This window comes from Chiloscyllium punctatum, chromosome 19 (genome assembly GCF_047496795.1).
Source record: "Chiloscyllium punctatum isolate Juve2018m chromosome 19, sChiPun1.3, whole genome shotgun sequence".
NCBI classification, from domain to species: Eukaryota; Metazoa; Chordata; class Chondrichthyes; order Orectolobiformes; family Hemiscylliidae; genus Chiloscyllium; species Chiloscyllium punctatum.
The window spans coordinates 77,823,848-77,838,018 of record NC_092757.1 but is presented as its reverse complement, the minus strand read 5'-3'; the positions used below and the strand labels follow the sequence as shown (position 1 = coordinate 77,838,018).

The 14,171-nt window shown below is 42.2% G+C and overlaps 1 protein-coding gene across 1 annotated transcript in view; it reads left to right on the top strand.

Annotated features, from left to right (window-relative positions):
• The first annotated feature begins 633 nt into the window (after nt 1-633).
• Nucleotides 634-14,171, top strand: part of nufip2 (nuclear FMR1 interacting protein 2) — a 32,073-nt gene continuing 18,535 nt past the window's right edge. Inside the window, exons 1-2 of the mRNA XM_072589762.1 lie at nt 634-800; nt 11,664-13,376. Of these exons, the coding sequence (XP_072445863.1) occupies nt 650-800; nt 11,664-13,376 (1,864 nt within the window). The 5' untranslated portion in view covers nt 634-649. The remainder of the gene's footprint in view (nt 801-11,663; nt 13,377-14,171) is intronic.

The window sequence follows — 14,171 nt, the reverse complement described above, 5'->3', positions numbered from 1 at the left end:
GGTTAACGTTTCGGCTCCAATGACCCTTCTTCTGAACCCAAGAGTTTGTTTCCGATTTCCAGCAACGGCAGTTTTTTTTTGGGGGGGGAAATAGAACCATAGAGTAGGTTTTAAAACGGCGCGAAAAGGAAATAAAAAAGCAGGAATTCTTGGCCGAGACTCAAAAAGGCCAAAAAAAACCCCCAGAAATCAAAGGCCGAAAATCAGCAGTGTCCTGTAACAGAGGAGGGAGGGGGTGCGAGTTAAGGTTTCGTGTTCGGTGACCCTTCATCGAGGGCGAAATGTGGAAGAGGAAGAGACCCTTCGGCCCATCGCGTGGCGTCGCCCCCGCGCCAACTCATCAAACAGTTGGGTCTCGCGTTCGCCACGAGACGATGCAGGACGTTGGGGGCGGAGCGTGGAAGGCGGAGAAGGAAGGACCGTGTCGAATGTGCCGTTCGGAGTGGAGCGGTGCGCGTGTCGAGAGGGACAGAGTTAGAGAGTGAGTACGAGAGGGAGGGGAAGGGCAGACCGGGTCGGGCGTGTCGAATCAGCTGCCGCCAGTTGGGTAAACGTAGGACGCAGGCGCAGTGCCACCTCCCCGTCTGCCTGCCTCTGTTCGCCCTTCCCCCCCCCCACCCCCTCCAACCCCCCCCTCCCTTCGCGTTCAATGGACGAAAAGTGCGGCCGCGAGCAGCCCTCAGCTCCCGCTCCTCTCACCAATGGAGACGCCCAACAGCAGCAGGCCGCCGGCAACTTAATCACCAAAGTAAGCGATGTCTCAGACGGTCAGAAAACGAAGAAAAAGAAGAAGAAAACAGGTGAGAGCCCGGTCCGAGACCTTATCAAACCGGTGTAAATGTTATTGACGGGGAGAGGTTATAAAAAAAAATGTCGGTTGATGATGATGATGATGGTGGTGGGGAGGTGGGAGGTAGGTTTGCAGCCGTGGTTCCTGGTGACCTTGGTGCCTTCAGTTACACTCTTTAGGCCCCTGAAGGCCGGGCCGGATCTTAATTCACCCCCACCCCCCCCTCCCCGTCTCTTGGTAGCCGTCTGTCTTTCTCTCCTCCTCCACGTTCCCTCCCTCTCTCTTCTGAGGGAATGAGGCGCGGGTGCCGCCGCCGCCGCCGCCGCCGCCGGTGGTGGTGGTGGATGGTTGGAGCCTTTTTTTTTTAACTTTCAAAAAGGCTTTGCCGGTGTGTGTTGGAGTGGGCCGGCCGCAGGCCCCGGCCTCCCGGCCCGTGGATGATGATGATGATGATGATGGTTGTGGTGGTGGCGGTGGTGATGATGATGCCGGCTCACTGGAATGTTCTTCAGCTGCCATTTCCTGTCCGCCATGTTGGAGGAGACCCACACACAGTCTTTCCCTCTTTTAGAGTTGAATGGTCATCTCCTTTTTAAACCACAATTTCCCCGCCAGCTCGATGTACCGCTGGCAATCAGGAGGAGACTGCATTGCTGATGGGTGCTTATTTTTGAAAGGGGAAACAGATTCTTTATAAACAGTTATCCCACTCTCCTGCACAGAGACACACTAACTAGGAAAGACAGGGAGTGTTGCTAGCGGCCCCTTCCTCGCCTCGTCTATTTTTCCGCCCCAGCATTTGACTTTTTTCTTTTTCTTTTGATCTTCTGGTCTTCAAGGGTGATCTCACCCTCGACAGTTAACACCCTCCAGATTCATCTCGAGGCTTCATGTTCGTCTCTCTCTTTATCTCTTTCCCCCCCCCCCCCCCCCCCCGTTAGGGTTGGTTTCATAACGCGAACCATTACTTACATAATTTGCTCTTTTCCCTCCCCCGCCCGGAAAATATGCATTCGTGATTTTGTACTTTAATTTTTGAGCTCTTTTGGAAGAGTCCATTATTTGGCAGGTGCAGTGTTTGGCATACACAGTTTGCAACGTGGGAAAGTATGTAAGCGGTCCAGTTACAATCGGGGGCATCGAACACTTTTCGTTTGGAGATGTTTATTTAATATTTTTAAAACATTTAATTTTTAGGGCAAAATTATTTCAGTTACGGTATACTGACAGGGCATTTGCAGAGTGAAACAGAATTTTGGGTCTCGCCAGGGCCTACTTCAGGTAAAGAAAGCCTAAGCGCAAAATGCGTGGCATTCACAAAATAACCTGATGTGACTTGTTTCATTTACATTAAGGATCGAAATGCTTTGATTTCAGAAATCTTCCATGCGTTTTTGTCTTCAAATACATTTAATTCAGTGTGTAGATCAGTCATATGTTTGTCATTAAGTGTAAGGTTGAACTATGTACTTGATTCTTACAAGCACACTGGATTTAAATGAGCATACTGTATGCTGCTCGTTGGATGCTGCCTGAACTGCTGTGCTCTTCCAGCACCACTAATCCAGTATTCTGTATATTGTGTACAGGCATATTTTCAAAAATATGTGAAATGGTGAGTATTCAATAATGTCAGAAGCATTCCTACATATGTAGTTTGTCATAAGTGTTTGAATACTGGCAAATATGGAAGTCAATGATTATTTTTAAACTTTACATTAACATTCAAGCTATCCAGGATACACACTATAATAATTTGTTGAGGACTTTGTCTTAATTCCAACTGCTTGTGATAGAGATCTGAGGGGTTGTTTATGTGAACAAATGCCATTATATTTAAGCATTTACCAAGGCTTGATGAGCTGTTTACATCTAGTTATATATTTGTTCATTATTATAATTAACCTGTGTGAAAAAAGGTCTCCCAGCTACGTGGAGCTTGCTGTTGCTGTGATTTGTTATGAAAGGAATCTCTCTGCTTTGACAATAATATTATGTTTATTCCACTGGATTGAATTTCGATTTCATAATTTTGAATTGTGTTAACATGCATATAACAGCCTTTCTGTTTCTTAAAGTAGGCTTTGTTCAGTTGTAATGTATTTGGTCAAAACTTTGCTATTCCTTTCCAAGTGGTTTGATATTATTGTAAGCAGGAAAATAAAATGCTTAATAGCAATGCTATTGCTTGGTATCCTGAATATAGACAACAGCCAGCAATATAAAAGTTCAGTTTTAGTACTCCGCCTTATGTAAAAGTTTCTTGATTTTGGTTCTGGAAATTACTGAAGAACACAATATATTTTAATTTTCTTGAAGCACAGGAACCAAATCCACGACAAGTGAATCAGCACATTCTACTATTGTAAATGTTTGGGTTTCTCTTTGTTGGGTCATTTTGGATGTTTAGTTATGGTGACTGAGAGAAGGGAACTTTGTGTCTCAGCCGACCTGCTGCTGAAGCCCTTAACTGTGTTTTATGACCCCTCAGCTAACTTGAGGTAAACCTGGTTGGCCTTCCATTCCATGCTCTTTGTGAATTTGAAAATAATCCAAAACTTTGCCCATGTCCATCTCATACTAAATCATGTACAACCAAGCCTGCTAGCCTACTGTTTGTCTCCAAATCGATCTGTTGTTTGTATCCATGCTTTCAAATCCCCATATGCAACCCCATCACTGAAACATCTGGCTTCTGGAGCCTTCTGAGTGATTGTAATTGCTCCATCCTTGCTGGTCAACACTTGGCTCTCGAACTTTTAAGTATCTTTGCCTTTCTTTTGCTCCCCCTTAGCGGCACACATTTTTTAAAAACTAAGTAATTGGCCATCTGTGTCTTAGTATGGAACTTCATTGCACACTTGTGAAGTACTCTTGGTCTCTTATTTTTGTCTTGAATACAGGTAAATGCAAATTTCAATTTAGACAGGTATCTGGGCATTGCATGGTGTGGGCTGTAAATAAAGATTTGTCCAGAACTGAAATGGCGTGAATGATCTCTGGGTCAGAGTGGTGAGGCTGCTGGGAGAGAAGAGGTTGAGTTCAAATCCCCCTGTGAACCTTTTGGGGCGGCGAGGTGGTTTAGTGGTTAGCACTGCTGCCTCTGGTAGGTATAGGGAATGCTAGATGACAAAAGAAATTGAGGGTTTGGTTCAGAAAAAGAAGGGAGCATGTCAAGTATAGACAGGATAGAAAGAGTAAATTCTTAGAATATGAAGGCAGTAGGAGTACACTTAAGGAAATTAGGAGGGCAGAAAGGGCACATGAGCTGGCTTTGGCAAATAAAGTTAAGGAGAATCTAAAGGGTTATTACAAATACATTAATGGCAGGGGTAACTAGGGAAAGAATAGTGCCCCTCAAAGATCAGCCAAGCGGCCTTTGTGTGGAGCTGCAGGAGATGAGGGAGATACTAAACAAGTATTTTGCGTTAGTGTTTATTGTGGAAAAGGACATGGAAGATATAGAATGTAGGGAAATTGGTGACATCTTGAAAGATGTTCAGATCATAGAGGAGAAAGTCCTGGATGTCTTGAAACGTGTGAAAGTGGATAAATCCCCAGGACCTGATCAGGTGTACCCTGGACCTCTGTGGGAAGCTAGAGAAGTGATTGCTGGGCCTCTTGCTGAAATGTTTGTATCATCGATAGTCATAGGTGAGGTGCCGGAAGACTGGAGGTTGACTAACGTGGTGCCACTATTTAAGAAAAGTGGTAAGGACAAGCCAGGGAACTATGGAGCAGTGAGCCTGACGTCGGTGGTGGGCAAGTTGCTGGAAGGAATCCTGAGGGACAGGATGTACATGTATTTGAAAAAGCAAGGACTGATTCAGGCTAGTCAACATGCCTTTGTGTGTGGGATATCATGTCTCTCAAACTTGATATGAGTGTTTTAAAGAAGTAACAAAGAGGATTGATGAGGGCAGAGCAGTAGATGTGATCTGTGTGGACTTGAGTAAAGCGTTTGACAAGGTTCCCCGTGGGAGACTGGTTAGCAAGGTTAGATCTCACATTACAGGGAGAACTCGCCATTTGGATACAGAACTGGCTCAAAGGTAGAAGACAGGTTGGTGGTGGAGAGTTGTTTTCAGACTGGAGACCTGTGGCCGGTGGAGTGCCACAAGGATCGGTGCTGGGTCCACTATTTTTTATTACTTATATAAATGATTTGGGTGTGAACATAAGTATAGGTAGTAAGTTTGCAGGTGACACTAAAATTGGATGTGTAGTGGACAGTGAAGAGGGTTACCTCAGATTACAACAGGATCTTGATCAGATGGGCCAATGGGCTAAGAAGTGGCAGATGGAGTTTAATTTAGATAAATACACGGTTCTGCATTTTGGGAAAGCAAATCTTAACAGGACTGATACACTTAATGGTAAGGTCCTAGGGAGTGTTGCTGAACAAAGAGACCTTGGAGAGCAAGTTCATAGATCCTTGAAAGTGGAGTCGCTGGTAGATAGAATATTGAAGAAGGGCATTTGGTATGCTTTCCTTTATTGGTCAGAGTATTGAGTACAGTAGTTGGGAGGTCATGTTGCAGCTCTACAGGACATTGGTTAGGCCACTGTTGGAATATTGCGTGCAATTCTGGTCTCCTTCCTATTGGAAAGATGTTGTGAAACTTGAAAGGATTCAGAAAAGACATACAAGGATGTTGCCAGGGTTGGAGGATTTGAGCTATAGGGAGAGGTTGAATAGGCTAGGGTTGTTTTCCTTGGAGTGTCAGAGGCTGAGGGGTGACTTTATATAGGTTTATAAAATCATGAGGGTTATGGATATGGTAAATAGACAAGTCTCTTCCCTGGGGTTGGAGTCCAGAATTAGAATGCATAGGTTTTGGGTGATTTGGAGATGCCGGTGTTGGACTGGGGTGTACAAAGTTAAAAATCACACAACACCAGGTTATAGTCCAACAGGTTTAATTGGAAGCACACACCTGATGAAGGACCGTCGCTCCGAAAGCTAGTGTGCTTCCAATTAAACCTGTTGGACTCAACCTGGTGTTGTGTGATTTTTTAGGTTTAGGGTGAGAGGGGAAAGATATAAAAGAGACCTAAGGGGGCAACCTTTTGACAAAGAGGGTGGTACATCTTTGGAATGAGTTGTTAGAGGAAGTGGTGAAGGCTAGTATGATTGCAGTATTTAAAAGGCATCTGGATGGGTACATGAATAGGAAGGGTTTGGATCGATATAGGCTGGTTCTGGATTAGTGGTGCTGGAAAAGCACAGCAGTTCAGGCGGTATCCGAGGAGCAGTCAAATCGACGTTTCGGGCAAAAGCCCTTCATCAGGACCCTGTATTCCTGATGAAGGGCTTTTGCCTGAAATATTGATTTTACTGCTCCTTGGATGCTGCTTGAACTGCTGGGATATGGGCTGGGTGTTGTCAGGTGGGACTAGATTGGGTTGGGATATCTGGTTGGTATGGACAAGTTGGACAAAAGGATCTGTTTCCGTGCTGTACTTCTCTATGACTTTCTCAGCACCAGGGACCTGGGCAACTGTCTATGTGGAGTTTGCACATTCTCCCTGTGTTTGCGTGGGTTTCCTCTGGGTGCTCCAGTTTCCTCTCACAATCCAAAGATGTGCAGGGCAGGTGAATTGGTCATGCTAAATTGCCCATCTTGTTCAGGGATGTATAGGTTAGGTGCATTAGTCAGGGATAAATGTAGAGTAGTAGGGAAATGGGTCTGGGTGGGTTACTCCTCGGTGGATCAGTGTGGACTTGTTGGGTCAAATGGCCTGTAGTGAGTCTATGATTTCTATGATCAAGTATAATACAGAATATAGACAGATGCTTGATTTGCTTCTAATTTGATTAAATTTGCCTTCAAAAAAACCACTTCTTGATTGCCTGCCCTGCTTCCATGGTTATGTCAGAGCCTGAGTGTCCCTGGAGAAAGAGCACGCGCTGTCCACAAACACCAACTTTCAGGAACAGGTGGGTATGGCAGGGAGTGGTATGCATTATCTTCCCCCTCCAACTCTATTTTGATTTAATCCCTGCCCTCCCCTTCACTGTTTGATCCCACAGCATTGCCCTCTGAGAAGGGCAATGCTTGTCACTGGCCACTTGGGTGTTTCCTTTCTTCCTGGTGGTGGAAATTGAATAAAGATTTGTACACCTTGTGTCTTTCACTTTGTCTCACACCTGCATACAGAGGAAAAAATTTGTAAAAAACCGCTTCTTGTTCAAAAAGTGGTGCAAATGACCTTCTCTAATTCCATGAGTGGGTGAGTAAAATTACAGTAAAGTTATTTAACACTGGTGAAAAACTCTTGAGCTCCTCTGAATTAGATGTAACTCTTGAGTTCATTGAGGACAGTAAACAATCCAGAAAAATTTCCAGAATCTTCAGCTTGAAGTTTGCTCTTACTTGGTTTGAAGTGGCAGTTTTATAGCAGTAATAGCTTTATTGTAGTAAAGTTATATAACTCAAGTGCAGCATTTTCTTGAAATAGAATGCGTTTATTCTGTTTTTAATTGAATTCCTTCTTTTGTAAATAATCTTCCATTTAAAGGTAATTTGAATCTTTATTTGCTGTTTTGGGGCTTTCACAGTTCACTTGTGGAGCATCTCAACTCCATTTTACATTACAGGTCCAGCATAGAATCATGGAGTCATACAGCACAAAAATAAACCCTTTGGTCAACTTGTCTGTGCCGACCTGACATCCCCATTCTCATGTATTCCCATTTGCCAGTATTTGACCCATACACTCTCAACCCTTCCTATTCATTAGCCCATCCAAATGCCTTTTAAATGTTGTGATTGTACCTGCCCCAATCAGCTCCTTAGCAGTTTGTTTCATACGTGCACCACTTTCTGCGTGAAGAAGTTAGCCCACGGGTTCTTTTTAAATCTGTCCCCTCTCACCTTGACCAATGACCTTTTTTAAAATTAGCCTTTTTTTCTAATCATCCTGTTCAGTGATGTAATTACACACCTCGAGCAGGTGTGGCTGGAACCTGGGGCTCTTAGTCCAGGTCTAGGGGTACTACCACTGTGCCACAAGGTATATGAAAGTTTAATGAATAAAATGTTTCAAAGTTGCTCATTGATTTTGTTGGGTGATTTTAAATAGCATTCAAAGGAAAATTGATTTTTTTTTTGCCATACTTCGCTAATATTGATCAGTTTGAAAATTTAGTTCATAATAGTTAGTCTTGAATAATTTTACCATCATGAAATGACAAGCATTCTCCTCATGCTGTGTAGCAAATTGCTGTCCACTTGTTTTGATGAAGCAATTCTGTTATCTGTTCCTTCTGAAAAGTTTTGTGATTGGTTAATTTTCTTGTACATGAGTTATATAACGAAGTCATTTGATTAGACTAATTTGGATTAGCAAATGTGTTTGACCTTTGAATAAAGGCAGGATAATGTGGATGCTGGAAATTTGAAATAAAAACAAATGGTCTGGAAGCATTTCTGGAGAGAGAAATAATCTTAAAGTTTTGAGTCCAATATGACTTCAGAACAGAGGTCATGGCAAGACTGTATTACATTGTAATTATACTAACCGTTTAATGCGTCATAGTTATGTTGCCTGTCTGTTTTATTTACATGCTATTGCAGGAGTTCACTTTCTTTTAAAGAAAATAGTACCAGGGAACCTTTTAAGTATTAAAACATAGATTTGTTGAATATCTACAGTGCAAATAGAGGCCATTTGGCTCATCTTTTCTCTCTGCACCGAACCTCTGAGGAGCATCCCACCCTATCCCAATAACCTGATATTTACCATACTTAACCAGCCTAATCTATATATCTCTGAATACTACAGGGCAATTTTGCATGGCCAATCCAGCTAACCTGCTGTGGACTGTGGGAGAAAACTGGAGGACCCACAGGAAATTCTCTCAGACTCTGGGAGAATTGTGCAAACTCCACATGGTCACCCAAGGCTGGAATTGAACCTGGGGTCCCTGGTGCTCTGAAGCAACAGTGCTAACCACTGAACAACCCAGGAATGAAAAGGGCCTTGACCCTTGATTTGAAAGTCTGATGCTGTATCGACTGAGCTATCCAGACTCCTTCCTGCATCAGTTGCTGACTTCACAAAATACATGCTACTGCTCATATCGAGAGATTTGGTCTGTTTTAAAGTTTTCATGCTTGATTACACTGTGCACAAATATAGAGGAGCCTCGATTATCCGAGCTAGATGGGCAGGCACTATTTCATTGGATAATTGATTATTCGGTTAATTGATTTCCTCTGCGGCTTGGAGTTTTCCGTAAGGTCTGTTCCCTGTTCAGGAGTCTCTGCAAAAGCACACTACGGACGAGACCCTGCCCCAACTCCTCCTGCCCCCCAACCCTGCTCCCTCAACCCCGCATCCCTGTCCATCCCCAGCCACCATCCGACCCCAGTCTGCTGCCTTTTTGGGGTGAATCTCCAAATAGCATGCATGTATACACGCACGCACGCAACGTTTTGACAGGTTCCACCTCTACCCTGTGCAGGACAATGTTGGAGAGATTATCTGGAGAAGGGGGGGGTGGGGAGTGGTTTAGGGTTCATTCATTTGGAGACGGTGCCTGGACTGTCCAGGACTGTTCTCGGCAGCATTTCAGTGAGTTGAGTTCATTTTTTAATCATTGTACCTGCAAACAAAAGACGCTATCAGGGTTGAAACAGCTGTTTGACGTAATGTTTCTATCGGGACCTTGAGATCTCCTTCGGATAATTCGATGTTCGGATAATCGAGGTTCCTCTGTGCTTCATTTAAGCAGAAAAGATAAATATCAATTGATCATGTAGCAGATCATTGTAGGGGCAAAGATAGAATGTTTGTTAACTTAACATATGTTTATTTTCAGTGTATTGCATAACACAGAGGTCTCTAAGTCATAATTACTCAGCCAGCCTTTCCTTCCTGTTGAAGGCGCACTAATGTGGCAGTGAGAGAGCTTCATTCAACAACTGGTTCGCACTGTACCTGATCAACTGTTTGACAGGACGGGACAATATGTACCCTGTGTTTCACATACTCTTAAACTTGTGCACGACAGATTTTAAGTAGGAATGAATTTATGAAAATTACACATTCTGACCAAACCTTTGCTATTAGTGTCTCAATCTTTTGTAGTTGCATTTTTCATTATGTACTCCACTCCCTGGAGAACCTGTAGTGCTCACTCAGAAATCCATCACAGTCTGAAGCTGCTGAGTGAGACAAGGATCTGTTGACGGCAAGTGGGAACAAATTATCAGCTGATAAATGGTGCATTGGAATTTACTTAGACTGCTAGATTTTGAACAGAAGCAGACTGTCTCAGATTGGGAGTTAACAATAAAATCTAAAGTTGGTGAGTGTTTTAAATGAAGGGGCAGTTTCCATTGGGCCTGAAGTGACCAGAGAGTTCTTTGCTGTTCCATAAAATTTTCCTAGATGTCAGCCCATGTCGACTCTTTGAATAAGACTGCTAAATTGTGTACTGAAAGCTTGCATCTATAAATGGCTGCACTTCCCTGTAAAATTGCTTTGGATAGTGTGAGCATTGCAGCTACTGGATAATAATATTTAACCTGTGATTCTGGTGTGTTCACCCATAGATGAACAAATAGTGTAAGAAAATCCATTATCCAATGTACTGTAATGATAATTTACATTTGTGTCTCTTGAAAGATATGCCATTATGAAGGATCTAGATTCTTTATTACTAGATTGCATTCCATTTCCTTGTGTCCTATTGTTCAAATTTCTTTTAGAAAAAAATATAAACTTCTATACTGAACCAATAAGCCTGTTCTTTTAATGAAAATATAATTGGGGAAATAGGATTTTAGTTAATGTATCTGCATCTTCAAATCTTATAAAATGTTTCATTGCTAATTAATTATTTCTGAAGTGTAGTTTTTTGCATGCACAACTATTAGCATGAAAATCAGTGGCCAGCTCGTGCAGCACTGAAATGTCAGCTTAGATTGTGCTTAACGTGATTTGAACATGTAACCTTCAATGATTACATTGCCATAATTGATCCAAGCTGACCATGCTGGAGTTAAATGGTTAATATTAAAACAGCAGATTTCCTTATGATTTCAATCTAGTTTCCCCTACTTTTAAATATTTCTTTCTCCAAATTCATATTGCCGAGATTTGCCCATATCAGTAATAGGCACATTAAAGACCAGGTAATCTCTAATTTTAAATATCTCTGACACCTTGAGAGATGCTCCGGAGAAGGTTAGTCTAGGGAGAACGGGACATGCATGTCAGACAGGAAAGACTTTCTCCTTATTTTTGAAGAGCTAGAGTAGTGAATGTTCTTGTCAGTTGGTGTCATTCCTCATGCTGTGATGTTTAATAGGGAACTTTAATTCTTGATTTAATTCAGGAGACTGGTCTGCCCTACAGTGGGGAGGAAGTGATTCTTGTTAAATACTTTAAAATGTTCAAGAAGGAAATAGAGTATTGGTCTCTGCAAATTCTTTGCCGTTTGTAATGTTTTAAAGATTTCTCTTACTAAATAAGTCAAGTTCTTGGCATTGTTGAACTAGTTTTCCTTGCTTTTCTACCTGCTCTTGCTCTATCTCCCCTTACTTTTCTACCTGCTCACGTCCTGATTGCTGACCTATCTATTTCTCAACTTGTGCATTGAATGCAATTTCTATATTTAAGATTTACCTGTTCATTTTTTTGAGGACCGTGTTGTTGGCTTATTGATCTTCTTTGTATTTTGAGTAATTACTCGAATGTCATGCTTTGTAACTGCTCCTTTATTGTTGCTTCTATACTAAAATGAAAAATTACCAATGTCCTACTGGACCGTAGGGCAGTTCTCGTGAGAAATAGAGATGCCTGGTAGTTGTTTAACCATTTTAAAAGAATAATCAAGATCTAACCTTTTGTCTCATTTCAGGTTTTGAAGAATTAAATGGTGATGCTGGATCAGAAGACGAGGTTGAATTTGCAGCAAGCCAGGAAACCGAAGTAGTAAATTTGATTTCTTCCAGCGCAACTAATGGCAGGAAGCAATTTTTAGACACTAATTTCAACCCCAGGCACACAACAAAAACTATCACCTATAACCGAGTGGGTAATAAAACAAAGAGTTATAATCACAAAAACAGTATGGACAAAAAAAATGACAAAGTCTTTGATAATAAATCTAGGGATAGCAGATCAATTGAAAAGAAGGAGGCATTGTCATTTCTCAATGGTGTTATAACTAGCAGCTCTGGGTACATTACAAATGGATTTTCTGTCAAGAATTCAGCCGACAATGATGGTAGTGGATCTGAGAGTGGTTACACCACACCGAAGAAACGTAAAGGCAGGAGGAATAGTGACAAAAGTATTGATAACTTAAATTTATTTCAAGACAAAATCATGCAGCACGAGGGGAACCCAAGTCCTCCAAAATTGGATCTTGAGAATGCCAAACTTGAGGTATCTGAGCAAAAGACAAATCGTCTAGAAAATGCTAAGCCCAGTGGAAGGTATGAACTCACAGCAGTTAGTCCAGTCACAGCTCGAGCGAAGATGGGAGCTGGTGAAACCCAACGGAAGAACTCTGATGGAAAACCTAGTGGTGGTAAAAAGTTTGAAGACCGGCCTAAATCAAAGGCAGCATCTGTAACTTCAAAGGAAGACTCTTGGACACTATTTAAACCACCTCCAGTCTTCCCAGTGGACAACAGTAGTGCAAAAATTGTTCCCAAGATTAGTTATGCAAGTAAAGTTAAAGAGAACCTCAACAAATCACCCTCAAATCAGTCATTGGCTGTGGACACTCAGGCACAAGCTTCAGGTCGTTTGTCACAGGTTCCTATGTCTGCTGTGAAAGCTGTCACCTCATCTAGCTTCTCTAACGGTTTGGCTTCAGGAGTGACTGATGGGCATATTGCTGTTTCAGGAGTCCAGACAGTTACTGCTGCTAATACTGTAGTGCCTGCCTCCTCTGGGAGTGAGACTTCTGTGTCCCCTGATGGCTCAGACCCAATGGCCATGGAACAAAGAAAGCAGGGTCTCTTTTTCTACCCTTCAAATATGCAATCTGTGCTTCCTAGCACGAAGCCAGTTGAACTGCCATCACAGACAACTCAACAAAACCTGGGGGATATTTTCCAGAACCAATGGGGATTATCTTTTATAAATGAGCCAAGTGCTGGCCCTGAGTTAGCCACTGCAAGATCTGTGGACAACCCACCTCTGGAGGTGACGTTTCAAGCTGAATGTGCTGCCTCTTTGGTTTCACAGGGTGCTGAACTGCTTTCAACAGGATCTGAAATTCCTGTGTTTCCAAAGGCTTATGAATTAGACAAACGGACTAGCCCTCAAGTTCTCAGCAGTGTCATGAAGACTGCCACAGTGGCTGCTGGTGTTTCTGCTGAGGGCATGTCCTTGCCTATGGAACCACATGTTAATGACCTGCAAAAGATGGCTGCTACAAGCCAAAGTGCAATAGTTTTTGTCCCAAAAGACTTTGGGAGTGAAACACCACAACAAGCCTCTTCTACCAATGCTTTGGTGCCGTCAGCCAAAGAAAACCCAAGGTACCACAGAGGCTTTGACAGAAAGGACAGCTTTGGGTCATTTGACTTGAAATCTGCTGTTATGTATCACACTAAAGGTAATATTTTAATGGAGCTTACGCACACGTTATTGCAGTGCAGGATCACAACACTAACAGGATATTTCCTAACCTTATTGAACTTTGAACAATCTTTCTTGGTAGAAGTTATCCTCTTACAATGTGAATTTCCATTTCTTTGGTGTGACTGCTTGCCATCTGATTGGGTATTTGTTTAGTCCTAATTGTATATCTAGCTGTAATGATCCGGTAATTTAATGGGATGGAAGATATTTCTTCCATCATTTAAATTGTTTGTTTTAAATTGATTTGCTTTTATCTAAATTATTTCTAGCATTGCTGAAATTAATTCTTTGCACAAGAGCTAGGTTTTTGGCCAGGCCAGCATTTAAGTGGCAGTGAGTTAACTTCAATATAATTGTGACCTACAAGGCTATTTCAGAGACAGTTGAGTCATCTGCAGTGCTGTGTATGAAGTCACAGATACCCAGTCACTATTGTTGATGAGACCAGGTTATGAAGCCAGCTTTTTATTCAATTTATTTATTTACCTCATTAAAAATTTCAAATATTCTGCTATACTTTGAACCCATGCTTCTGGATTGCTTCTCCAGAAACTTAGTCATTTTACTCTTCAATCCTCTTCCACCATTTAAATTTTGGTTTTGCTTTCACTTGATTTGGCTTTATCTAACTTTTGACACTGCTAAACATAACGTATGGAATGCCCAAGGAATAGGTTGAAGGGCTTTTCTTCAAGCCTGCTGTTCGGCCTTGATTTGTTTGACCTTGTATGCTTTGTAGGTAGAGTATATGCACATGTAACATTGCTAC